This window comes from Anoplopoma fimbria, chromosome 16 (assembly GCF_027596085.1).
Source record: "Anoplopoma fimbria isolate UVic2021 breed Golden Eagle Sablefish chromosome 16, Afim_UVic_2022, whole genome shotgun sequence".
Lineage (NCBI taxonomy): Eukaryota > Metazoa > Chordata > Actinopteri > Perciformes > Anoplopomatidae > Anoplopoma > Anoplopoma fimbria.
In genome coordinates, this window is record NC_072464.1 from 14,594,551 (window position 1) to 14,621,462 (window position 26,912).

The 26,912-nt window shown below is 41.2% G+C and overlaps 1 protein-coding gene across 1 annotated transcript in view; it reads right to left on the bottom strand.

Annotated features, from left to right (window-relative positions):
* myo10l3 (myosin X, like 3) overlaps positions 1–26,912 on the bottom strand; it is a 53,134-nt gene that overhangs the window by 10,369 nt on the left and 15,853 nt on the right. The window contains exons 3-22 of the mRNA XM_054615584.1: positions 20,061–20,219; positions 18,881–19,068; positions 18,579–18,713; positions 17,951–18,075; positions 17,824–17,837; positions 17,598–17,682; positions 16,933–17,039; positions 16,558–16,687; positions 15,410–15,528; positions 13,428–13,574; positions 12,237–12,337; positions 11,695–11,761; positions 10,964–11,056; positions 9,941–10,009; positions 8,200–8,282; positions 7,991–8,099; positions 6,554–6,634; positions 4,771–4,895; positions 4,321–4,435; positions 1,378–1,484 (exon numbers count right to left, since the gene is read on the bottom strand). Coding sequence (XP_054471559.1) covers positions 1,378–1,484; positions 4,321–4,435; positions 4,771–4,895; positions 6,554–6,634; positions 7,991–8,099; positions 8,200–8,282; positions 9,941–10,009; positions 10,964–11,056; positions 11,695–11,761; positions 12,237–12,337; positions 13,428–13,574; positions 15,410–15,528; positions 16,558–16,687; positions 16,933–17,039; positions 17,598–17,682; positions 17,824–17,837; positions 17,951–18,075; positions 18,579–18,713; positions 18,881–19,068; positions 20,061–20,219 — 2,159 coding nt within the window. The remainder of the gene's footprint in view (positions 1–1,377; positions 1,485–4,320; positions 4,436–4,770; positions 4,896–6,553; positions 6,635–7,990; positions 8,100–8,199; positions 8,283–9,940; positions 10,010–10,963; positions 11,057–11,694; positions 11,762–12,236; positions 12,338–13,427; positions 13,575–15,409; positions 15,529–16,557; positions 16,688–16,932; positions 17,040–17,597; positions 17,683–17,823; positions 17,838–17,950; positions 18,076–18,578; positions 18,714–18,880; positions 19,069–20,060; positions 20,220–26,912) is intronic.

A 26,912-nucleotide genomic window follows, 5' to 3' on the forward strand; every position in this document is an offset into this window, starting at 1 on the left:
AGGCCGGTACATTGTGAACTGTGCAATGTTGAGAGTCTGATGAGCTTGTGCTGTTCCATTGTGGCCATGTGGGCTGCTGTGTTTAGCCCTGTGACTCAGCCCCATCACCCACACACTACACATGCATTGAATACACACGTACACACAAATACAAGTAATTTGCAAAAGGACCACACACACACTGCTCTGACTCTCTGACCCGTAGTCTGGCCTAGTCTCCACAGTAATCACTTGGTGGCCTCCGACTGGTCTCAGGACAGAGATAATGTTACATATAATAATACAAAGGCTTTGCTTGTGTCTTTAGGGAACTTCCCTAGCATCTGTCTTTAGTATAAGCGCCTCTGAAGTGAAGAGAACACACAACCTGAACTCAGTCATCAGTCCCATTATACTCTCCCAACGGAGCCTTCAGAGGACTGTATGTGACATGATATGTTGTAGCACACAGGTGCAATTAACATCCCTGAGGGTGTCTGCATGTGCAGATTTTTGAACCGCAATAGAGATGGATGCCCTCCTGTCTGACAGGCAGAGTGGAGAGGGGAAAAACTGAAAAGGCTGAGATTTATTAGTGCCATACATCACACTGTATTTTCAAGATATACTAGTTAAATGCATAATACATTGTAACCTCCAAACTAGACACCCAATAAAAAACAGTTCTCCCCTTTTTTCCTGAAGTTGATTAAAAGTTGTTAAAATCATCTTATTCCTTTTCCTGAATCTGTCTGAACTATATTATCCTCACACAAGTGAAATATTTGATCCCAGGACTCTACGTTTTTTTCATGGCTGCACCATAACATCATATGGAAATATTCTAGATGTTATTTGCATCGTTTTATAAACATTCCTCCAACTGTGTAGAAATTGGAAAAAAAAACCTCATTGTACTCAATGTATAAATGACGTTGTATAAATTTTAATTTAGGACTTCAACATTATCTATAAAGTGAGCTCAAGTAATACAAAGTGCAGAACTTTTTAAGACTTTCTGGAGTACAGGAAATTTTCTCCAACATGCATGGTATCTACGGAAACTCTGGGATCTCGGCTAGACATTTTTTAATGTTCTGTAGATTTGAACAATATAAAGCAAAAAGTTTTTAATGACTGGCCCACCAGTAAGTCAACAAGTTTTATGAGTTGAAATAACTGTACATCTTTACTGCACTAGAGAATATGTGAAGCAATATAAGCACTGATACTTTATAACCCCCAATACATATACACAGACAAATAAAGCATGCACATATGCATACCCCCCAAAAAACACACACACAGTCGGCACACCTCTATTACAAAACCAAACACTGACAACTGTGGCTGCCACTCAGCCCTCCACTCCCCCCTCCTCACCCCTCCACCACTCACCTTGCCACATAGCTGAGGATGTGGGCGCGGATCACCATGCCAGCCCTGCGCCGCACCTCCTCCCTCTCCTTCTCCAGCCTTTGCTCCAGGGCCTCCTTCAGGAACACCTGCGGGACGACGAGCAGCGCCACGACAGACAGGGAGTGACAGAGCGGAGGGACACAGAGAGAGGGGGAGGGAAGGGAAGGGAAACAGGATGGGTTAGTTCCTCTTCTTGGTAAAGGCTGCTGCTGCTGCTGCTGCAAAAAAAAAAAAAAAAAAAAAAAAAAAAGAGGGCCAACAGAGATGTGAAGGGGCCCCTGTCTGTCTGTCTGTCTGTCTGTCTGTCTGTCTGTTGGCAGCACCCTGTTCCCACTGCAGAGGAAGCTGTGGTGCAGTTGAGGACTAGCAGGTTATCAGCTCTCCCTGACTGCAGAGCAGAGCAGATGGGAGGACCAGCACGGGGACTGCAGTGTTGCTGCTGATGCCTCTGCTGCAGAGCCTCATTGTGATCAGCTGTCCTTCCTCAACGTCTCCCTAATGCTGCTGCTGCTGCTGCTGCTGCTGCTGGTAGCACGACTGACGTGCACAGGCAGAAAGGCTCAGAGAGGGAGGGGAGAGGTAGGGAGAGGAGGGATGGAGGGATTGAGGGGGAGGGATGGTGGCTGGTGGCTGGTGTCCAGATAGAAAGCCACGCCCCTCTATGCTCTTGTGAAGCAAGGAGGAAAAGTTTAGTTAACCCTTTCCTCACTCCTGGAGACTCATTTTTTTAAAGGTGGTACTGTAGGGACAAATGACCACCCCTTAGACTAAAACAATAAAACACAGAAATGAAGATAGAGTGGTAATACCACATTATAAATCATCACATTGTGTCTGTCTGACCAGGTTAGCATGCTGGGAGTACCAACAAGCTGTGTATCTGGGGTTTTGTGATAATGTGATATCTGTTGGTAGCCCGGAGAATGAACTGGGGGGCTTTCAGTGGCTGTGTGTGTGTGTGTTAGTGTGTGTTTGTGTCCCAGATGTTCCACTAATCAAAGGATCCCACAGCTGCAGCCCCTGCCTGCCTCTGCAAAGTCTGTGAGAGGAGGAAGCTTCCTCTTCGTCCACATCCTTCCCTCGTCTGTAAAACAAATGTCTCGCAAACACACACACACACACACACACAAACACATACACAGTTCGTGCAACGTCACCCAAGCCCCTTAATTCTGGGCAACATACTTCCTCTGCACACAATCAAGCACGTATATAATTACACACAGATTGTTTCTCCAAAGGAAATGTAGCCCCCATCTGTCTCATAGCCCCCTTTCCCACAACCCACACTACCCTATTTGCCTGAGCCCAAAAAACATTACGATGCTATTAAAAATACATCCATGTGGACAGAATGACACAGACCCGGTTTTAATTTGAAAAACTAGTCTTTTTCTCCTTCTATTTCTATACTTTACAGAGTGTAAAGTGGAACAGTCATCAGCAGAGGCAGCAAAAGCTCAAAATGCTGACCCTGGATGCATAATGAAGTTTTATCCACACGGAGGAAGCACTTGTTTCTCTCTGAAGTCTGTATTACATAGTGACTCCAGAGATTTATACTTTGTGCATGTGTGAGGAATTTAATATAAATAGGCATGTGTACATAAGTGGTTATGCTCTTGTTTTATACTCAATAAGAACCAAAACATCAAACATTTTGGTTTTGACGTGTATTTCAGCATGTGTGCCAGCCACATGGGATATTACAGCAAAATGGTCCGACAAATTTTTATGTCTCAGTGATTTAACAGCAGCAGAAGAACCACAAGTTAGAGCAGGAAGTAACAGAGGGACAAATGTGGATTTAGCTGATTTCAATAAAGCCTATAAAACTGTTTTAATGATATCCCTTTTCTGCGGTGTCTATGCTGAGTTCAACATGAAGAAAATAGGTTTTGCTGTCCAGATCGAACAAGTCATTAAAGGTTAATCATTCAATGGGAGTGCAGAGAAAAAGAGAGGCCTTTGCTTCGGGGAGTTGATGATTGTTTGAAATAAAGAGGGCCAAGAGAGAATAACGAGGGAAGATTAACTTTGTTGCAACAGACGGAGATCATAACGCTACAAAAACTTTTCTAAAAGATGAATGCGTGACTTTCCTCTAACCTCTGCAACGCTTCATCACTGCCTCCAAATCACTCGCTGGGAGATAAGTTTATTAAATCAACAGCTCAGTGAGTGTCAAGAGGCTAACACTATTCCAGCTACAATAAGGCTGCCTCTGGATTACTGTAAACCCCTGCGCTGGTTTACAGTTACAGTAACAGTTGTTGGTGTCAGGGGGTTTTAAGAAGTAGCCATATAACTGTAGTTGTCAACAGGAGAGCAGAAGATTGACCACAACCGGCCAGAAAAATCTTTGGGACATGAGTCACGGTTGGGGCTGTCCAAACTGTGGCCCACATTAACAGCTTGGGAATGACGGCTTCTGGACTTCTTGAGAGAGAGATTAAACCAACATGCTCTAAGGATTTTCTGCATGAAATTGTCCGTATCAAAAAGAAGCTTAAAAATTGTGATTTCTGAACTTTACTGGTGTACTGCAGAGTCCATCTTACAGGGAAACACGTGTGGGTTTTCCATTGTATTGATTACATTGTGAGGACAAATATCTGTTCACATGTGTTGCATTATGGGCTATCGTTTCCCTTTTTGGAGACAGTAATCTGGTTCTTTGAATGCAACACAAAAAACGTTATCTTTGTTTTTGGATAATGTTGGGATTTGGTTGAGGGTAAAGGGTTGGGTTTGGGACTGGGTAGCGGTTATGGTTACTGTTGTGAGTATCCAGGGCATGATAGTAAGTCAAAGCAATGTCCTCCTAAATGACAAAAACAAGTTGGGGCATGTGTGTGTGTGTGTGTGTGTGTGTGTGTGTGTGTGTGTGTGTGTGTGTGTGTGTGTGTGTGTGTGCTCCACCTTTGTCTTCCCCAGTTGCCACTCTGTCTTGGCTTTGTCATGAAGTGTGAGAAGTTCCGAGCAGCTCTGCTTCTCTTCGTCTGGGTGGATTTTGTTATTCAGGATCATTTTGTACCTGTGGAAACACACACACACACACACACACACACACACACACACACACACACACACACACACACACACACACACACACACACACACACACACACACACACACACACACACACACACACACACACACACACACACACACACACACACACACACACAAAGTTACACGTTTAGATTAACAGAACAGCAGAAGACAAATATTGGGGATTTCAGTACCTGAGGGATTGATTTTCTATTTGGTTTTAGCTAGTTTTTTTCCAGTTGTCCAACATAATTCAATCACTTTTAGACGACTTGTAAGCCTCAGTGTGTACAGTACTTTCTTGGTATTTTGCTGACCTGCTGTAGAAGTCATTAAAGGTTCTACGGACGGGGAATCCAGCCCTGCGGATCTTCACAGTTTCAAGCATCCCAGAGTATCTCAACTGGTTCAGGACCACATCTGGATCAAACCTGTTGGCCTTCTGTAGATGACAAACAACAAAACAATATGAAAACCACAAACAACCAAAATGCTTACTCATTCCTCTCAAATGATAACAACACAGTTCAATGCTTACAAGTCATTCTCAGCTAGGCATTGAAAGTTAAGCTGCACACAGGTCAGTCATGTTTAACTTGAGCTAAAAAGTAAATTACTATGGCGAGTGCTATCATTTTACATTAACAATCGGGTTACCGCAAAGCAAACACACACTATCAGAGAGAAACACGAACAGTGTTGGGCAAGACCTGGCCAACCGGGTATGCTTTTTCTTTCTGGAATAATAAGCTGCATTGTTCACAGCTCTGTGTTACAGATGACCCTCAGGTCTGCTTATCAGAAAGGATCTGTGATATCTGCCGACTCACATCCCTACACAGTCTGCCTGATCGCTCACAGGGACCGCACGAAGGCCATTGTCCCCCAGAGGGCACGCAGTGCTGGGTAAGCCCCACACAGGACCACAGCATTCCCCAAATGTGTCAATCTAATTACAGGCTAATGCTACTATGCATGGAAACAGACGCTTGGATACGAAGGCACGCTAGTGTGTGTTCATGTTCATAATCAAACACACACAGACACACATAGATGTGCACCACTGTGAGCTCTGAACTCTGCTCTTTAGCAGAGGATTCAGGCAGCTGAAAGAGGTAGCGCATGTTGACTTGTTTGAGTGAAAACAAGCTGACCCTTCCCTCAGTGACATATTTTCCAAGGAGGGTGGGTGCATGTAAAATCACACAAATACATTCTACGTGGTGTCTGTTTGCATGCACGCAATCCTGTCATTTCTGCAGGATTAACAGAGGCATGGCTTGATCCATCTTGACCGAGTAAGGCCAGGTGAGCGAATGTAAGGCAGAGCCAGTGAGAGCAGGGGACGGGTGAGAGAGAGGGTGAGAGAGGGAGACGGTGCAGTTTCCATGCTAATAAGTCAGCGAGAAGTGTTGAATGACACATAGGAGGAGTGGGAGCGAAGGAGCTGACAGAAGAGGACAATCAGACAATATGTGTACATTACTAACTAACAACAATAACAGAGTAATCGCCACTGGATTACGTGCAGCCAAATCAGTCTCATGATATAACATAATATAACATAATATAACCATTTCCACAACTATCCAATTTCAGAAAATTGGAGAACAGTGCAGATTGTGAAGGGTTTTGCAGTTATGTTGTAAAGAGTAGTGGAGGAATAGAGGCCCTGGTTTCACTACAACCACAGCACTGTGGTCTTATCTTGGCATTCCACTGATGCAGCCAGATCAGCAGAGCATCAGCCAAGCTGCTGCAGCTGGAGTGGCCAACTGTGACCTCCGACCTCCGGTAAAGGGGATAAAGCGGTAGGAATGTGCTGGTACACAGCCCTTTTATTTGAGGAAGTACAATGACAGTCTTTGCACCACAGCAGGAGAGCAGTATCAGTTCATTAGTAAAGAGAATTTGCAGCGAAAACAACAAAAGAATAGTTACTTTTCAAGTGGAACATTTATCTGAGATTAGCTCTGGGCAAAGGGAGCTATGAATAGCATCACAGAGGTTTAACTTTGCAAGCGCTGACCTTGACAAGACCTGGCAGGGTTTCTCACATTTTCTTTCTTTTTTTTGTGCAATGAAATTTGCATGACCTACCTTGTCCATGTTTGGTTTGATGCAGCGTACAAAAAAGGGGTTGGAGGCACTTAGTGTTCCCATCAGAGAATGGAGAGAGTCCTGAAACAGATCAGCAACAAGAGGATTAAGATCATGACAGCAGAGAATCTATGTTATTAAGCTGTGTCATTAAATTCAAATATATTACTTTATGTCTATTCATGTATGCATGTGCTTCTCACATTGTAGACAATAATAAAAAGTACCAATAAAAGTTGAAATCTAGACAAGCATGACTATTGATTATTTGTTCAGTGCTTTGCATGAGCGGGAGAATCTTGAAAGAAGACAGAAGGAGGGATTGCTTCTTTAGAAATCTAGAAAATGTGTCCTTATTTACTAGTTCACTAAACAGTTGACATTATCTCACTGCAATGCTTTTCTTCCCCTGTTTTACGAAACTAAGCCCTTTAGGATTAAACTACACAAATTACTTTGTAACATGATGATTTTTGCAGTGGTTGCAAGAGGCAGAATGTAAATCAACAAAGTAGGAATAAAACTAAACCATTTATCTCTGAAATGCAGTAGAGTAAAAGTTAAAAGAAGCAGACACTCTCAATGCACCTCAAAACTACAGTACTTGAGTAAATGTACTACACCACTGTCACAGCGCCTATTGTCGAATACGTTTCCAGACGTTGAATGAATTAAAAGGACAAATAAAACATTATAAAAAAGATTCAAAAAACAAGTAAAATTCCTAAAATTAGAAATGTTAAAATAAATGTGTAAAAGTATTGTTGACAAAATGTATAAAAAGTTACAGATTAAATGTAATTTGATACTTTCGGACTCTCTACTACTTACAACTCAGTCCATATAAACCATAACACACACACACCCATGCACAGACACACACACCGAGGACCCTTGAACTTTGCAGTCGATGTCAGCCCCGCTCTACTCGCTGCCTCAGACAGTCTGTCTCCAGCGAGGCCCGGCCTGGCAGAACTGAGCGTGATTGGCCCCTGGTTGGCCCCTCTCTGCCCAGCCATCAACCCTAATCCCCTGGCTTTAGGAGCTGTATGCCAGGCAGCCTGCCAAATCCTCCCCTGCTCCTTCTCTCCCCACTGCAGTTAGGACATGCTTAGATAAGCCCTCCACTGCTCCCCCCTCCACTGCTACAACCACATATTTTATACATCCCATCACCCATCTTTCTCTGCAGATCAAATACACTAGCTGCATTCTCCTTCGCCCTCTGTCTCTCAATGATTTCTATCCTCCTGTTTTTTTCGTCTGTGCCCTCGCACTCACACTCACCATGCCGAGACAGACAGCCAAGAGTTAAGAGGGAGAAGTGATCCTCATATGCAGCAGCACATGTGAGACTATTAACTTGTTGCCTGTGTGATGACACAATCATAAGCTGCACTGGGAGTGAAAGTTAGATCACAGGAGCTTCTGTCTCACCCTGAACTGAGAGCTGACGGTGGGCTTGCGTCGGGCCGTGCCCATCTTTAGGGTCTCGTCTCCATTTCTGCTACCGACGCGCTCAAAGAGGTCGTAGATGAAGTCAAGCCTGCAGACACACAGGGTGCAGAATGTGAAAACTTGCTTATGAACTGAATCATTCAGGTGTGTGTTCAGCATGCTAATGGACATGAGTGTGATGTGCTCACCTGCTGTCTTTAAGAATAAACAAGATGTCGTCTCTAAAGGTGTCTCTATTCTTCTCCAGGATCCCACGCACATCGTAAAGCACCTATAACAGACATTAAAACAAAAAAGTGAGTAGGAGCAGAGTGTGTTTGCATTTAAAATAAGAGAAAATTGGACAAGGCTTTATTGATAGTTCAGCATGGGAGAAAAAAGTTTTCTAAAAAGAGCTATATAAAATAGTAAATGCAACAAAATTGTATAAAACAATCTACATGAACAGAAGTAATGAATTTGCAATTTTCTTCAGAGGGATTTGCTGCATTATCCAAATATAATCCAAGTTGATCAAATATTCTGTTAAGCAACAGAACATGTCCAGTCATAAAAGTTAATGGCTCTGGAGATGAATACATCATAAAGACATAAAAAAAATACACAGATTCACAACAACATAGATTTTGCAATTATAATGTAAAGGAAAATATAAAATATTGTTCTACTTAAGATTTAATAAGAGATAATGAACCATGAGTTGGCACATGTGTGCAAACACAAGTACTGTAGCAAATTGGGTGGCATTGTAAGCACAGCATTTAAAAAAAATACTTTAAATTAAAACCATATGTATTCAAAGATTTCATAATTTCAAATGCTTAGAGGTTTAAAAACAATCGAGCACAGATTGGACACAAGAAAAAAAATGAAGCATATTTGTCTGTGTTAATATGCACTATAGTTATGTTCTAGAGGCTCATTATGCAGACTGGGTGATTTATGTTTTCTGATGACAACATTCACACATGCATGTGCACAAAGTGTGACATAAGTGGGGGTTGTAAATGCATGTTTTGACGCAGGGGGACAGGCCAGCAGAGAGCCTATATATTAATACCGTCACCTGTTGAGTTCAGTTTGGCCTTTATCTTAGCGACACAGCATTCCTCTGCATTGCCCTGACCCACATGTAATGCACTCTGAGTTGGTGTTTGTTGCTGGTTGCACGTTTGAAAGAAAATAAAGAACACGGAAATGAGGATTTAATCTTAGGCGCAGAATCTTACAGGTGCACAAACCATGCACACTGAACCTAACAAACGAAAATACGGTCTGAAATGCTGACTTTGCAAAGTTGCTTCTTTGCATTATTGCTTTTCGTCTCCTTAGTTCAAAAGGTGTGGTGATTATTTTCTTGTTGTTAAGGTTCACGTCCGACAAAGTTCACGTCCCCCCCCCCAGCATCCACGGCACCACGCTGATAATCAAATCTATGGGAGGACGCCACTATTTCCCCGCTGAACTCATGGCAGAGTTTCAGATAACAGAAGGAGCTTTCAGAGAGGCGACTGAACTCCCCAGAGAGACACACTGGAGCGAGAGAGAACAACTGGTTGGCCTGCCTGTCCTCTCTAGACCGAGCCATTACCATAGACATCCATGCCAGGCTTGTGACTGTGCTGCCCCAGACTCACACTGAGGAGACCTTGTCGTCCCCCCCCTCTCTCTCCTCCCTGATCTCTTTGACTTTCTCTACACTTCCGTCAGGAGTAATCTCTGCTTATCGTGTAAGCAAAGGAAGGAAAGGATGACAGTGAAGCAGTTTCTCCTGACTCAGGGAAAAGATGACTTTGGCAAAGAATGCCCCGCTGCCCATGCAACAACTGCCTCATTTCCCCAACATACTTGTTCAGGAAGCAGGAGGAACCTGGTTTTGCCCTGTATCTGTGCTTGTATGTGTGTGTGTGTGCAAGTGTTGCTAATTACCTCTCCAGCGTAGTGCTTGATGCCAAACTGGTGGTCGGTCACTCTGGGCTTCACATAGTATGGGTTTGTCTGAGGAGAAAGGACAAAGAGACCACTGACTTTTAGAAATGCTGTTCATGTACTTAATTAGTGATAATCAAATAAATCAGAGCACATAGTAAGGGAGGGTTCAGCTGAGAGGTCAGTCACACATTGAGAGGGAGACAACTAATGATCATTGTCAACAAATAACCTGTTTTTATAACCTATTTTTAATTTCTCTAAACTGATCAATCTTATTCTAAAGGATATCAGAAAAAAAAAGTGAGAAATATCCCTCATTATCATCCAGAGCAGTCCCATATCCAAAAATAAATCAATATTGACAGCTGCCTCAAACTCTATTTTATTTGGTGTTACATTTCAATTGAGTGGGTTTTTGTGTCTGTTAATTTGACTTAATATTAAAAATAAATGAATCTGCAATTACACAACACTAGAAAAAGCTAAATCCTTTTAGCATTGATAATCCAAACTGCTGTCGATTAATTTTCACATTTTCTATAAGCATCAACTAATCAAGTAATCGAATGATTTCAGCAATAATCATGTTACTGCATGAAGTGACAAAGCAAAACCTTTCAACTCCCAGGTCTGACCAAGACCTTAAAACTTAACTTGCGCTTCAGACACCTTCACGGAGAGGTCAGCCAGTTCTTTGTACCTCTTCTGTTTTTTCCATCAGCCATAGAAAACCCTGCTGGGTTTTCTGAGGACACTCTTTTCTCCTGCACACAATGCTCATCAGGCCCTGAGAATGGCTGATCACATTTCAGCATTGTTGTGTTTGCATGTGAGAGCGCTCGGGGGCGTGTACAAGTGCTGCTCAGATGTTCAACCCTTCACTGTAGGCAACAGGCGATTCATCGGCCCAAAGAGAGGTTTTAACTCTTTGGTGGAGGGATTTGGATTATATTTTATGTTTTTGTGGGCATCTCCCCTCACATGTGTGAAAGATGTTTTCATGTGTGCATGTGGACTCACTGCGTGTCGGCTGTGCAGTTTCTCCAAAAGGGTGTAGTCCGTGCCTTTGGGGAAGCGACTCTCTTCATTGATAAGAGCCAACATGCCCAGCTTCTAAAGGGGAGACAGACAAGCAGAGCAGAGAGTGTTAAACACACCGCAGTCATGATGAAACTAGTTATAATCCCACTGGGGCACATCTGGCAGCTTCTATCATAACAATGCGTACAGGAAACAGCATAAGCATTCATTCAATTTTCTCTTTTATTTACAAAAAAGGAAAGTTCACTGAGCAGGCACGATGTTTGGCAGCAACACCAAACAGTTACACACATTCATACTAATACAGCAGAAATCCTCTTATAAAGGGCCATCGAGCCAAACTGAGAGTATAAGTAGGGATAAAATGTTCAGTGTGGTCCTTTTTGCTTCCCCTAAACCTTCCACAGTTGTGATTTTGACCCAGAAACCTTTCAGACACAAGCCCACCTCTGTAGAAGCTCATTTTTCACCATCATTATAACTATGGTGATGAAATAAAACAAATCGTCTTTATGCTTCACTTCAACTTCCAGCCACTGACTGGTGTACATTACTGTGCACACAACATGCAAAATGAGACTGTGTAATGATAGAGTAGGAGGTGGAGGTCAATGTAAGCACAATGTGGCATCTGGGTCAGAATACGCCCTGGCTGGCGGTAAGGCTGGCGGTTAGCGACCCCTGTGGTGACTTTGCTCTCTCTGCGTTACCTTTTCTATGAGATCCAGACACTCAGCGTTATCCATCCAGTCTATGGCCTCCCACTGGATCCCCTCCCTGTGAGGACAAAGACACACACACACACACACACAAACACACACACACACACACACACACACACACACACACACACACACACACACACACACACACACACACACACACACACACACACACACACACACACAGTCACCATGTATATATATAAATATAAACAACTATGAAGACACAATGGCTGTATTGTCCACCATGAGCATGTGATTAAATGAGCCATGTCCAAGCTGCTGGCTCATTATACAAGAAAACAACTGTCTGGGCGAGAAATGGAGACGATCCCAAACCTCTGGCAGTTTGCCTGTATCGCCGTTAGGAGGCCCAACCCCCAACCCCCATCCACAGCCGTATCCGTCTGTGTGACAGTCTCCAGCACATGAGAAGTCTGGTTTTGTTTTTCACTGTATTCACCAGCATACAAGCTCAATCTGAAGACATGAATGTCTCTAATTGTTTAGATAGGGGTAAACATCTTTACCTGTTGTACTCCAGCTGTTCAAGCGAGAAGATGTGCTTGTTGAAGTACTCCTGGAGTTTCTCGTTGGCGTAGTTGATGTTAAACTGTTCAAACCGGTTCACCTACAGGATGGAAGAGCATGATTAAAAGACAGTTCTGTCACTTAACGATCCCCTTCAGACATGTTTTGAGACATATCAAATATTCAGCTTTGATTAATAATACGTATTTAACCACTGAAATACTCAATTACTTCTTTAAAAATCACATCTTCTGTCTCCCTAATTGAAAAATACAAAATCTATGAGCATCCCATATGTTTTTCCTCCAGAAGTTTCACTACTGGACAAAGTGTCTCCTGTTTCAGTGAAAAGTCCATTCTTAAATGATGATTTTAAATCCCCTTTAATCTTAAACAGCATAACAAAAAAAACTTTTAGTATTAATCTGCTTCATCAGGACTCTATAGTGTGGTTTGATAAGATTTGATTGACAGTAACAAACAACCTGCCAACTGTCATCAGATTTCGACTCAAAACATTGCCTAATCATTTTATCAAAGTTGGAAAAGTGGCACACTATCAAAGCAGTCAATGCCTGTGCCACGTCCTATCGTATTCAAATATTCAACCGCCATGTTTGTAAATGAGCGTCCTCTTTTTCTTATTTTTAACAAACAAGCCGGCCTACTTCAAACCAGCAGGAAGGGCACAGAAACAAGGGGGAATAAAATGCTTATTTTCATGTTCATATTTGTATTTTGGGTTTCTAATAGAAAGTGTTTACATGCTTTAATGTTAAAAAAATACAGCATTTTTCTTATACTGTCTGTCTGAACAAACCCGTATTCATCCTCTGTCTGAAACGCTCAGTTTAAGCGCCTGTTTCTTTAAGCCCCCCTCCCGAAAAAGCCCAGTCTGCTCTGATCGGCCTGTGTGAAAAATATGGTGCACCTTTGCAAAGGTAGTTTCAAGCCATTTGTGGAGATACTCGGTATATTCTAATGAGCCTGCATGTGATACAGGAAGGGGATCCAAATCTGAATGGCTTGTTGAATCACATGTTTTATGATCCAGGCAGCCAACAAAGAACTGACTGGGTTGTCTTATTTCACAGATACCCAAATGTATGTGCTCAAGCACTGACAAAGTGATTTTTTTTTTTTACTATATGTCCTCTTTAAAAGCTTAAATCACACATGTGAACTTTCACCTCAAAGTTCTCAAAGCCGAAGATGTCCAGGATGCCGATGGACTTGAAGTTGTCTTTGCCTTTGATTTTCTGGTTGATCCTCATTATGATCCATGAGAAACATTGAGAATAAAGTGCCATGGCAACCGAGTCCCGCGAGTCCACCGCCTGCGAATCATGACATGGAGAGACGAAAGGTTACCATGGATACTAATGCAGGAATAAATAGAGGAAAGTTTGCAGTCTGTGTCTTAAACACAACATACAGTTCATCGACAAGTACATTTCATCAATTCTGTCAGATGGCGGATAAATACATGTTTGAATGTGATGTGGTGTGTGAGGCCTCAATGGGGTGTCTATAAAACAAATAGTGTTTTGTCAGCATCTGTCTGGAAGCAGCAGGTAAAGCAATGTCTGTTGTCACAATAGACAGCACCATTTATCACCTACATATCTTAAGAGTGACGCACTGCAGGCAGTATTTTTTGTTCTATTTCATGGATCCGGTGAAAACAAAGACAAATGTATGAACATGCTTTTGTAGATGATTGCCTCGAGTTGTATTATATACTTTTTATAAACCCTGCACCAGGAGATGACAACTATAACTTTCATTCTTACAAGCTCCTTGCTCCGCAAGTGGACTTTGAGTTATAATTGTTTAAAACATTATAATCTATCGCATCGACTCTACTTGTTTGATTCATGATGTTGCTGTTGTAATTTGTAATAAACTCCCCTTAGTAGGCACTCCACACGAGACAAACAAATGAGAAAAATATGAGAGAAAACACTTTAGACACAGCTCTGATTTTCTCCAGCTGCTGTGAAGTCGGCCTTACAGCCAGACAGCATCCGTGTGCGAACATAAAAAAGTTTGAGCCTGCCAGCTACACTTCCTCCACAGGCATTGTGCTTGAATTGAAAACAAAACAAGACTGTCGCGGTGTGTACTGTACTTGGGGCAACAATGCTCCTGGACTTTTTTTTTGAGTAATCCATCAAGCCCCGTCACCTCTTGCAACTAGCGGGTGTGAACAGAGAGCTGGTGGCTCCAGGATCTCCGTCACAGCGCTGAGAAGAATGGCTGTTTGTCCAGGATGGCGGGGGAGAAGGGGCTAGTGCAAGCCGTCGTTGGGTGGGTGACCCCTGGCCGCTGTGAGAAGAAGCCATTCTTACTGACTCCAGGACTGGAATAATGAACTCTATTAAGACACAAGCTGCTTCAAAAGTCAGGCAGAACCAGCGGCAGCGGGGTGACAGCACAAGGTCTTTGTCTGCTGATGAAAAGCTTTCTTGTGACTTTTGGGTCAATGTGATAATAGTAAAGGTCCATGCTGCATAATCACTGATATTTATGTGTATGAGTGGGCTGAAGGCTCATCCAAAAAGTATTGTGTCATGCGTCAGAATGTACTTGTGGCGTATGGTGAATAGAATAACACACGCAGATACAGACTTGTGAAATATTCACATTAATTACAGAGCACGACGGGGACATTTGAAGCCCAGAGAGAGAATTATTACACCAACGTCTGGGTGCTCGGCCGCGCTGCCTCCAGAGGAGAAGACTCTCACTTCACCCTCAGTCATTGGCTCCATTGTGCTTTTGACTGAGATCACTATCACGATGGGTTTATTGTGCCAGGAATCTTGCAGACAAAAAGCAGGAAATGGCTGGGAGTCACGCAAGGGATCTGGAGAGGCATGTCGGGGGAGAGAGTCGGAGAAAGGCTGTGTGTGTGTGTGTGTGTGTGTGTGTGTGTGTGTGTGTGTGTGTGTGTGTGTGTGTGTGTGTGTGTGTGTGTGTGTGTGTCACCAGGACAAGGGGAGGGAGAGGGGGGTGAGGATAGGGGGCAAAAAACAGGCCTCTACTGTATCTTTAATTCAAGAAGAATAAAAGACAGTGTAGACATCCGAACAATCCATAAATTCTGGGATCCAACAGAGCTGTGTTTTTTGTTTGATATTTGAAATGAGAAGTTTTGATATTTCGTTACCTGCTCCACAGTGAGCGGTGAGCAAATCTCCTCTCCTCTGAGGATCATGGAGCGTTGGGTCAACACCTCTGAAAGTTGGAAGGAGTCCAGGCCGAGCAGCTCGCTGACATTACTGACGACTGAAACACACAGACAAATAAATGCACCAGGTGTAGTGTATGAATAACGTTCAGGCGTCTCCTATTCATGTCAAACAGCAGGCGTGCCATATAGACTGTGATCCTATAGAGTCTATAGGAAACGCTGCTCTGCTGGCTGGGTTGTAGTTCTCTGCTGTCACTGTAGTTCATTGGTTCTTTGGAAAAGAGGTCAGACACAGCAAACAAAGGAGCCTTGAGCTCGTGTTACAGCCTGTTCAGAGCTGTCTGCTAGTGCAATGTCAATCAAACTCAGGGGGCACGAGGAGTACAGCAGAGTGGTCCAACATCTAATTATCTGCTTTAGAAAATTGTGGTTTTCTACAATAATCCAGCAGGAACAATTGGTCACTTTAATTGGACCTTGCTTTTCCACTGAAACCAAAGTGTTCCCTGTTTTTAACTTAAATAACATTTAAGATTAAATATTTCCCACTGTTTGATATCCATAAGATACATTTTGTATCCAGCTTTTCCAGCTTTGTATCCGGTTTCCTCAAACATACATTTCCCTAACTTTCTCTGTATGTTTTAGCTTATTAGATAACAAAAACAAACATCTTTCTTTGGTTACAAAAGCACTGTGCTAATGTGATTAAATGAAAGAGAAATTTCTGATTATCTGTAATTTCAAAATCATTTCATAATGATTTCCTAGTAAAAATAGTAGGAGTGGTTGTCATTAGGTATTAATTTTAGAAACCGGAATGTCCTTCTAGGATTTGCTCCATTTAAACCTTTAGTACTTTAAACTTCCATACCTGTTGACAAATCTTTTAATCAGTTTTCTAAACCATCTTATTAGTTCCAAATGACAACTTCCTAGGAAATTATTTATAGAGATAGGTTCATAAATTACAGAGTAAAGGATTCCCAGAATTTCCTATTTTAACTTGTCCGTTTCCTTCAAAGTTTTAACATTGCAGATGTTAGATGTGTATATCAGGATCAACCTAACATACTCTGTGTAGTAGATCTGTTAAATACCATCCTTTTAATTCCTTCTCTTACCCCCTTTGGAAGTGATCTGAGCTCCACCAGCGGTCATGAATTCAATGTTGCCCATCAGGAGGACGGCCGACAGCAACTTGAACACGTCTCTGATCTCCTCCTCAGTGAACTCCATCACTTTCAGGGCCTCCTGCAACACAACACAGACAAAGTTAGACAACATTTCACTAGAAACACACTCGTCCCATTTAATATATGACAGCAGTTAAATCTTTTTTTAAAACACTTACATGAACATAATACATAATGTGCCTCCAAAGCCAAAGAGTCTCACTTACAAGGTGTTATCACACTCATGATAAAGGCTTATGGCGCCCTCTGGGGTTCAAACAAACAACTTACACTAACCAGATTTTCCTCTCATCTTGTTCTTACCATCACACTGTCAAAGAGCTGCTTGTCATCCAGGCTTACGTCCTTAACGCAGCCCGACTGGCTGAGGTAGTGATACGACTCAGGACCCTCGGCCAGGAGGTACATGTCTGCAACACAAAGACATGAGGAAACTCACACTTAAATAAATACGATGTAACGCATTCATGCCTAACAGTGTGAAAGAGCATTTAGTCATTATATAGACTCAGAGTTTTTTATCACAGCTAGATACATATGTTTAAAAATCAGCATCAAAAGAAATTCAATTTACTGCATAATGATCTTAAGCTGAACAAAAGATTGTGTTGCTAACCTCAACCCTTTCCTGTGAAAACAAACCAATAAGTTTGGTTTTCGTTTTGTTCCTGTTTATTCAAAATGTGGATTTGTTTTTATACTATTATTTATGTAAGTGATTGATTCCTCATACAATACCCCATGGCATACTGAGTCAGATTGGATGCCTATTTTTAAATTACAACAAAATGATTGAGGATTTCCTTAAGAGCTGCCTAAAGTAGATATTTTATATAAGTCTGATATTTTAGATACCTGTTATCAGTAACAAGTGAGGGAGTGTATGTTAAGTGATAGAACTCAGGAAAAACCTCTGATGTTGGTCAAAAACTTGGTGTATTCTTGGTGTAAACTTGATGTACACAAACCTCTGTGGTCTCTGTCGGCTCCTGCTAACAGAGCGTAGAAAATGTGGTAGTTTCTCTCTCCAGGATTCTGTCGAACCACGCGGTTCTTGGAGAGAAAAGATGGTTAGATGAAAATATTTGAAGTATTTCATTAGATAATGGATTTTAATAATGACTGATTGATTAAGTCAAAAATTCAACTTGCTGATCACAGTCGCTGCTACTGCATGTTACATCACAAACTTACCTTTTCAAGCAAATCTGATGATTGAGAGTCAAGGAGAACAATGAAAACGTACAATACATCCTCTGAGGCAGACACTATGGACATGTGATTACTCTGGAGTAAATCTAAGCCAACCGTTAAAGGATACAGTCAATGATGCAGCCTCCCTGAATGTTTCCGTTCTGGGAAAAGTGAAGCTGGATAAACTTCCCAAAGCGACTGGAGTTATTGTTGTACACGGTCTTAGCATTCCCGAAGGCTTCCATGATGGGACTGCAGAGAGAGGAAAATGCAAATAAAATAATCTACTAAGAAACCCTGTTTTTCATATCACATGTTTGTCTATCAATGTGTGTTTTGATCCAGATGTTGTTACACCAGCTAGAGATGTTGGGCAGCCTGGTCACAGTATTTTCTAGTATGTCATGAATTTGGACCTCTTAACTGCATCAGTGATGAAATGGTTTCTTATATATGAACAGACTTCAGTATATTGATCAGTATTGTGGATCGCCACAAAGAGCCACTAACCAAATAAACTCTTTCATTTCATTCTCTAAATTCTGTGTTTTGATGGGAATGTGATGGTTAACCATTTCAAACAAATACATTTTAATATGGACAGCATCAAAGAGTAACTAGATTCATCAAACCAACGTCTAAACATATAAACATATGCAAGTAAGGCAAGAAATTAACAAAATAAAAATGATTATTGCTCTTACACTTGTATAATGTAAAGTTAGGAGGTGTTGACTCTTCAATTCAAACAGTACCTGCTCTGGACGAGAGCCTGCTCCACCCTGGTGGTCCTCTCTGACAGAGGAGTGCCTGCTGAGTTTTGACTCATCACTGAGAGAAACTTCAGCAGCAGCTTGGTGCTCTCGGTCTTCCCGGCTCCACTCTCCCCACTGAAGATACAAAGAGGAAGAAGAATCTATCAATTCCGTTTAACTTTCTTCAAATGTCCACGAGGAGTTTTAAAAGTCTATATGCTCCGTTTTTTAGAGCAAGAACTGTCTACTATGGATTAGTATTTAATCATTTTGTAATAATTGTCTTAAATGTGGATCCTCACCTGATGAGAACACACTGGCTGTCGTGTCTCTTCCACAGGCAGCGGTAACACTCATTGGCCACGGCGAAGATATGAGGAGGCAGCTCCCCCATCTGGTGTTTGCTGTACAGATCGACTGCAGTGCCGTCATACAGGCCTGCTATATGCTTATAGGGATTTACTGCAGCCAGGATCGAACCTATGTTGGTCTGAGGGAAATGATAAAGCAGAGAGATGTTTGAGGGAGAAAGAGGAAATGAGAGAAGAAGACATAGATTATCAGTGAACAGACAGAAAACACAAGGTTTGGTATTTTACACTAGAAGTTGCAACTTTTACATTTTGTACAAACATTGCACTCCTTCATGAGATTTACAGTATAAATACTTAACACTACCAGTTCTGTAGATTCACCCAGTTTCCTGTGACACAGTACCTGAAGCCTGTAATAATCTTAAACTACTGCATGTGGCCTAGTTTGCACTGAGGCTGGTAGTATTTTAGAATCCATTGGTCCTGCCGGGGTAATGAGCTAAAGGGAGTGCTAAACAAAGTGGGTTTGTGGGTCATCTTCCCCACAATGATATCGTTCTGCAAAGCCACGCAGAAAGACCAGTACAAACCCTCCGAGATCAGACTAGGAGATAGGATTTCCAAAAAACATAGTTACCATGTGACTGTGGGCAACGATTATTTTAATAAAGCCTGGGTAGAGTTTCAAGAGGACTGCAGTACTGTGCTGTGAAAATAATCCTGGGAGCGAGGTCAAGGAAATACATCAGAAATCTTAATACTCCTCAGTGCATTCCAGGAGTTTTCTGCCTTTGGGTTAATGATAATATTTAGTTATCTTTGGTCTGCCTTGCTTGCTTCTGCTAAAGTTAAGTTAGAAAGTTATAGTGTTTATTTTCAACCATGCCTTCTGAAAAGCCCCCCAAAACTGTGGTAAACTTGTTGTTGTACCATGGTGGTGTTGCATTGCATTTGCCTTGCCTAAAAAAACATTTTGCGACATTTCCGGTCGATGTTTTGAGATTTGTTACACTTTGGAATTTCTTTTTAGCTGTGCTGAACATCCCAGTTCCCAGAAACAAAAACAAAAAATACACCCCTGACAAGGACAATACACCCACAGCTTCCAGGTATATCATGGTGGTATACGGTAAATGCGTTCACAGATAAAGACAGCGCGGTGCCTTACATAGATGTTGTCTTTCTGGTAGCGCAGGAAGAGGTTGTGCATGATGGCAGCCTCATGCAGCTCTGCCAGTGTGGACATGTCCTCGACTCCATTGATGCTGCTGGGGTGCATCGGGTACACCGTCTCCCTGTTCAGCTCCGCCATCTGGAGGTAGATAACCTGGAACAACACACACGTCCAAAAAGTTTTACAATCCTGTATGTTTGTGCTTAAATGAGCTAAACCAGCAGTCTGCAGAGCATGAACATGCATCATTTGGTAATAGAACAATTAACCGGAAAGACTGGAAATTAGTCAGATTAATACATTTGAACTGCAAATAACAATCGTTTCTCATTTTATTATCCATCATCTGTTCTTTGTTGTTGTTTTTTTCAGCCAGTTTATAGTTTAGTCTATAAAATGTATGAAAATCCTGAAAAGACCATATCAACTTCCCAGGACCCAAATATTCAGTTTTCAGTGATTTCATGTTTTTTATTTGATAAATGAATCTATGGCTTATCAATTAAGGCTTTCCACCAAGAAACCCTTTAGCCGTGGTGATACGCCGACCAGATCCTGGCGCATATTATCACGTGATCAATTTAACTAAAGTAGATGACGGCCTAAACAGCTGCCACACTCATGCAATATATGACCTTTCCAGTTTGATATGGTGCCTGCGAGCCTTGCAATTATCAAAATTGTTTACAATCGACTGATAAACATATCATTTCAATACAACACCACTGTTAAGGGGAACTTCACCGTATATATCTTAAATACTAAAAAGGAAAGGAATTCATGCTAACTTTCAGTAACTCTCACCACAGCCTCAGGGTCTGAACAGCACTAATGCAGAGGAAGGGCAGGTCGACACGTTTACACAGATATGAATCACTCTTCTACTCTTCTTCTGTGACCGTGGCGCTGCATACATGAATCACAGCAGATGATACGGGATGATACAGAAATAACTGGGGTCAAAATGACAGATTGAGTCCCTGATGTGTGCCTGTCTGTGCAAAGCTGCCAGCATACCTGACAGCTAGAGAGCCCCCTTGTCTAACTCATGCCCGGACTTCTCTCCTTGATTTGTTCTACTCACTTTTTAGTCTCTATATAAGAATCCCTCACCATGTCATATTCCAGCAAAAAGGCTGATAAGATTCAACCGTAGAGTAAATGTGATAATTGGAGATCATTGAAATGGATAAACGGGAACTAATGGGAAAGACAAAGGACATAAATCCAACATTGCTCCACAGAGAGCCTCTGGTTATCAGATCTCTAATGGAAGAGACTCGAGATGAGAGAACAGACAGACTACAGCCATGATGGTCACTTGATGGGAAGCCCTGTTTGGATCAATACTGATGGACAAGGAGCTGGGGGTTGTGGTGTCCCAGTGCATTACTTCCGGCTCTTTGTGTCCCAGTTGGGGAGCAGACATTGGTTTCCACAGAACTGCTGAGTCAGCACAGTGGGGCCGCTTGGAAAAGCAGCTAAGGGTTTGTATTTTTTAAAAAAAAAAAAAGAAACTGTAGTAGTGATTAATTGCACTGTATGTGGGGATTCCATCTTTTGTCAATCTGTATAAAAGTGTGGAAAAAAGCCTTCCACGTATGTGAGACGATGGCCATTAGAGAATGGGCGTACGCTGAGATGACACAATAACAGTCATCAGGGGGTTGCTACATGTTTTTGTGGTATTAAGGTTAGTGAAAGGGCGAAAAAGGACTTCGGGGAGGAAAGCAGCACGTGCAGTGATGTCATCCACCGAGCAGAAGGTTGCAGATTTACAGCCAGATGTCCGTAAACATTCAGTTTTAACCCCACCCTCTCCTCTCTGAAAAATTGGCCCTGATTCACCAGGCAGGGCCAAACTGACTGATAAATCAAACACGCCTTTCACATGTTTTATATCCTTAAACAGTATTATCATTTTACATTCAATTACATCACTCACTTAATGCGATTGATGTCAGTATCAACACCTGGGCTCTAGAGGATTACTGACTGAAGTGTCATCACACAAATCCGTATTCAATCTATTTAAGAGTTTTTTCAAAATCTGCATATTATTTGACAAACGGATCAAAAAGGGCATCTGCAAAAAACAACAACATTATATTGTTGATATGAACTACATCATTTTAAATGGATAGAATATCAATTAAAAACATCTAAAGGATTTTGCTCATGTTACATTACAAAACTAACATTATCCCAAATGTTTCAAACCATTTTAAAACTAGAGAAAACCGTAATTGGTCGCCTGGCAACACATCCCCTTTGTGCATTGGTCAGCGTTGTGGTTGTCTGCCAGGAGCTGTCATGACTTTCTATCCACTTTTAAGCCAAATTTCTATTATGCACTTTTTAGATCTTGGTCATTTTAAACTATAGGATGTTAGTCATCGGACATCTGGATCTTAAGTTCCTGTATATGAGAAGCAAGCAGGGCAAAAGTTAGTGACACGTCAGCTTGCATCTGGGACGTCCTGTGTTGGAATAGACACCAATTTTTAAAATGACACTGCTTCATGATGTCACCAACTCCGTCTTTTGTAAATATTTTGATTGAGCGACTCATAGAAGCAGAAAATTACATCTTGTGCGTTTAGAGCACGTCTATGTCACTTTGCTGTAAGTGGCACTTGCTGTATAATGGTAGATATAAAACGTAACATTAGCAGGAAGTAGAGAAGAGTCATAGCACAGCAAAATCTATCTAAAGTTTGCTCACATTAGCCACCATGAACTAGTGGTCACACCAGACCAAGAGAGGCCTGAGGGTCCTGAAAAGACAAATATTTGGTTTTATTGCTTATGAATTCAACTTTTCATTTGCAAGAGGATGAATGTGTTATTTCTTCGTTTCAAAAGGTTGCTTATAAAGATAAACAAAAAGTACTTGCAGCTGTTTTGGAGCTTTGTTGGACATGTGATTGCAGTAGATTTGAAGATAATATACTGTTTATCATATTTTCTTTCACAGATTATATATAAGGAACATGAATTCATTCCTTCCTCCTTTCATTTATTTGAAAATATGACCGACCTCTCGGGTCTGAGTTCACTTTTTGTTTACACTGAAGGAGAGATGTTGATTCCCACATTCAATCAAACAAACCAAAGAAATTGGAGATACATCTTCTGCCAGTGTTATCATTCTTCACATTCCCAAAGCACTGATTCAAAGATACACTAAGGTGGCCGAGGGAAAAGGATATTACAAGATAACAAACCACGAGGAGAGGCCACAGGTCCATGTTACACTCTCGATTGCAGTGAGGACCTCAAGTTTCTCAAGAGGAAAACAAATATGGCTGCTTTAGCCAAACACACAATCAGCTGCGTACTTGGAAAGCCCCCTGGCCACTGCAGAAAAATATAAAACACATGAGAGAGGAATTGTCTCTTCATGTACATGCATGTATATGTAAAGATACTCTGCATTACGTCTTGTTTCTGTCTCTGTCTGTGTCTGTGTTTCTACATCATATGATGTGACATTTGTTTTCATCTGCTCTGGATAATTTACTGTTCAGATTTCACAGAGATAGCCTTGAGGGGCTTTTTCATGTCTGAAACATCAGAGATGTTCAGAGGAAACTGAGCTGGAGTTTCCAGCTTCAAAAGAGGTTTCACATTCCTACGTTTTTGCCCCACTGTGTTTTTTTTCCCTTTTCGGTTGTATTCCTGTGAGATAAGTCACTGAGCTTTGTCCTCACAACAAAAGTACTTCTTATACATCCCACTATTTCTTCAGAAATGTGTTTCCAAATGATTTACAACACTTATAGCAAACAACAGAAGATGCGGCTAAAAGGAAACTAAGATGGAATATGAAAGCAGTTAAGGTCTAGACAAAGACTAATACTTTCCATTTCAATCCTTAGGAGGAACAATAATGTTCTGTTAGTAACCATTAAAACACTTAGACACACTGGAACATTTTTCCTACAGGGACTGTAGAACAAGAGCCTGAAAAATACAACAATGATGTAATAGTGAGAGTCTACTCTTATTGATTTACAACTTCCAAAAAAACAAATCAGTTTAGATCTATAGAGTTGCTCTGAATTCATGTTCAAAACACACAAAGCAGATGTAGTATATTTTGAGCACAAATTGGCTCTAATTAATGTGGTTGTTTCATTTCTGCTCATGATTTCAGTCAGCGCATGTCAGACAATTATCACAATGTTTCACGTGGGGATGCAGCCTCATCAGTGTTAATGATCTGAGTGGTGTAATGATGGCTAGAGAAAAAACGTCATGCCACTTAAAACAACATGTGACTCGTGATGGATTAGTGAAAATGTTCACTGTAAAAAATCAATCCTTTCCAAATGGAGCCTGGTGGTGACACTAGTTCGCTGCCGGCCACGAGGCTGGACACAAAGCAGACAAGTTAACAACACAACTCACTGAAACTTCTGCTGCTTTGAATTTAACAACTTCCTTTTAAGCAACTGAGCTGGGAGAGACATCCAGTTGTTTTTGCTGGTATTTCTTTTTCTTTTTGCTTTATTTATTTCTTCCTTCCTTCACTAAGAAAACAAAAAACCCACAGCCTTTTGCAAAGCCGTCCAGTCAGCTCCCAAAAAAAGATATACTCAACACGGCATGTAGAGGGTGATTTAACAGTTAATTTAATAAATGTATCTTTAAATTTGTCATTTTGTACTTTGTAGCAGAAATCAATGGACAAAAAAACAAGATAAATACAAAAAAATGAGTAAAATTAAATATTTCCAGCACTATTAGTATTTAATTTGCTAAATAAATAACAAATTAAAAATGATCAGCAATTAATCCGATAATTTATCGGTCAGGATTCATCGCTCTTATTTGTAGATTAAGAAATGTTGATTTTCTTTTTTAAATGTATTCCTTAGACAGAATTTTTTCTTACTGATGACTAAATGATTAAAATGCATCAAACTGAAATGCAAAGTCTACAAAATGATACAGACTAAATAGTTGGAGCATTTTTTCATGATGACGAAACAATATTCATTTTAAACTTCACTGCAGATGTAACCCTCTTCTCTTTTGTTCCCTCCTCATTGAAACCACACCCTGCTGCTGCTTTGTTCGACCAGCCCTTCTAAATATTCACATGAGGGCGGCGTCAGGCTCTGTCCCTCTGTGGCCCTTTACTGCCAGATATATTCAAGCCTTTAGAAATGACACATGGGCAGATACAGAATCACACGCTTGTTAACACAAACACTGTCTTGTTTATATTTTTTCAATATTTTTTTTTTTTACTCTGACTCTCCCTCTGTCTTACAGTGAATCAATCTGCTGAAGGGGGGTCCCACCCAGACCCCCGAGGCTTGGGTGGGTGGAGGGGTTAGGCTTATTAATGGGGAAAGAGAGAGTTTTACATTACATGCTGCTTAAAAATCCAACAACATGAGAAAACTTGGCAAACAGCAAACCCCAAATCTAAAAACATTTGCTTGGCACACTCACATGATGCTCGCAATAACCTTTGTGTGTGCGTGTATGTTATTTCCCGTGAATACACATCACTCGCATAAAGACTCACATAATGGCTCCATTGACAATCCAGAAAAAAAAACTGAGGGGCCATCAAAGACCTATTTTAAACCTCAGAGACTGTATGGCTGCAGGCCGTGGACAACTTCAGACATCATACTTAGTGAGAGACACATTTTGGAAAGCAAGGCTTCACCCCAAGAGTATTTTGTGCACAAGATAACAACAACATGAGAACAAAAACCAACCGTTCATCCATGGTTTCCTTTTTGAGCATAATGGCTGAATTAATTAATTTATTATTGGCTGCAAATAACACTTATTTTCATTATTGATTCTTCTGTTTATTTCTCTCTCAAGTAACCGATTAAAATTTTAGAAAATAAACAACTAAAAATGCCATCATAATTCGCAGCCGAATCTGTCATAATCAAATTGCTGGTTTGGCTGAGAAACAGTCAGAAACCCACAGATTTTGAGTTTGATATCAAATAAGACAAATAAAACTATAAATCCTCAGAATTTAGAAACTGTAACTGGAGGACAATTTGTGGAATTTGTGATTGAAAAAATAACCTAAATGATGATTTGATTATCATGACTTTTTTTTCTGCTTTGCATTTATTACAATTCAATGTCTGGCCATAATTTTAATAATAATATATATATATATTTTTTTTAAACAAAAAATAAATATAAACTTTAGCAATAATATGAACTGTATGTGTCAATTGATTGATGCATGAAAATGGTATGTGTGCCTCGTAGACCGACACAGTTCAATCTCAATTTATTTGTTCAGGTAAGCAAAGATGACATCACCAGCAGCTATTTCATTCAGGTGACAGACCCTCTTTCTGCTTTTCTTTACATGTGCGCCCCTCTGTGGATAACACACTGTTAATCCAGCTGGTGCCATCTGCTCCACACACACACACACACACACACACACACACACACACACACACACACACACACACACACACACACACACACACACACACACACACACACACACACACACACACACACACACACACACACACACAGATGCAAACGCACACAAAGCCACAAGACATTTATCTCAGCTTGAGTGTGTCTGCTGTATGTGACTGGTCCACTCAGGTCTGTGTAGTACCAGGGATGAGACAGTGACGAATGCTGATATGATGGTTAATGTAACAGCAGCCAGGTCAGCCTGTAAAAGCCGATGCAGTGTGGGCGAAGACACACTCTTGAGTCTGCAAGATGAGCACTCAGGCAGGGAGCTGCACCTTAGTGTGAGCACTGAAGCAACGGATAATGGTATATCCCACCCCCTGAGGGTAAAAGGCTGCCAGGATACATTTACCA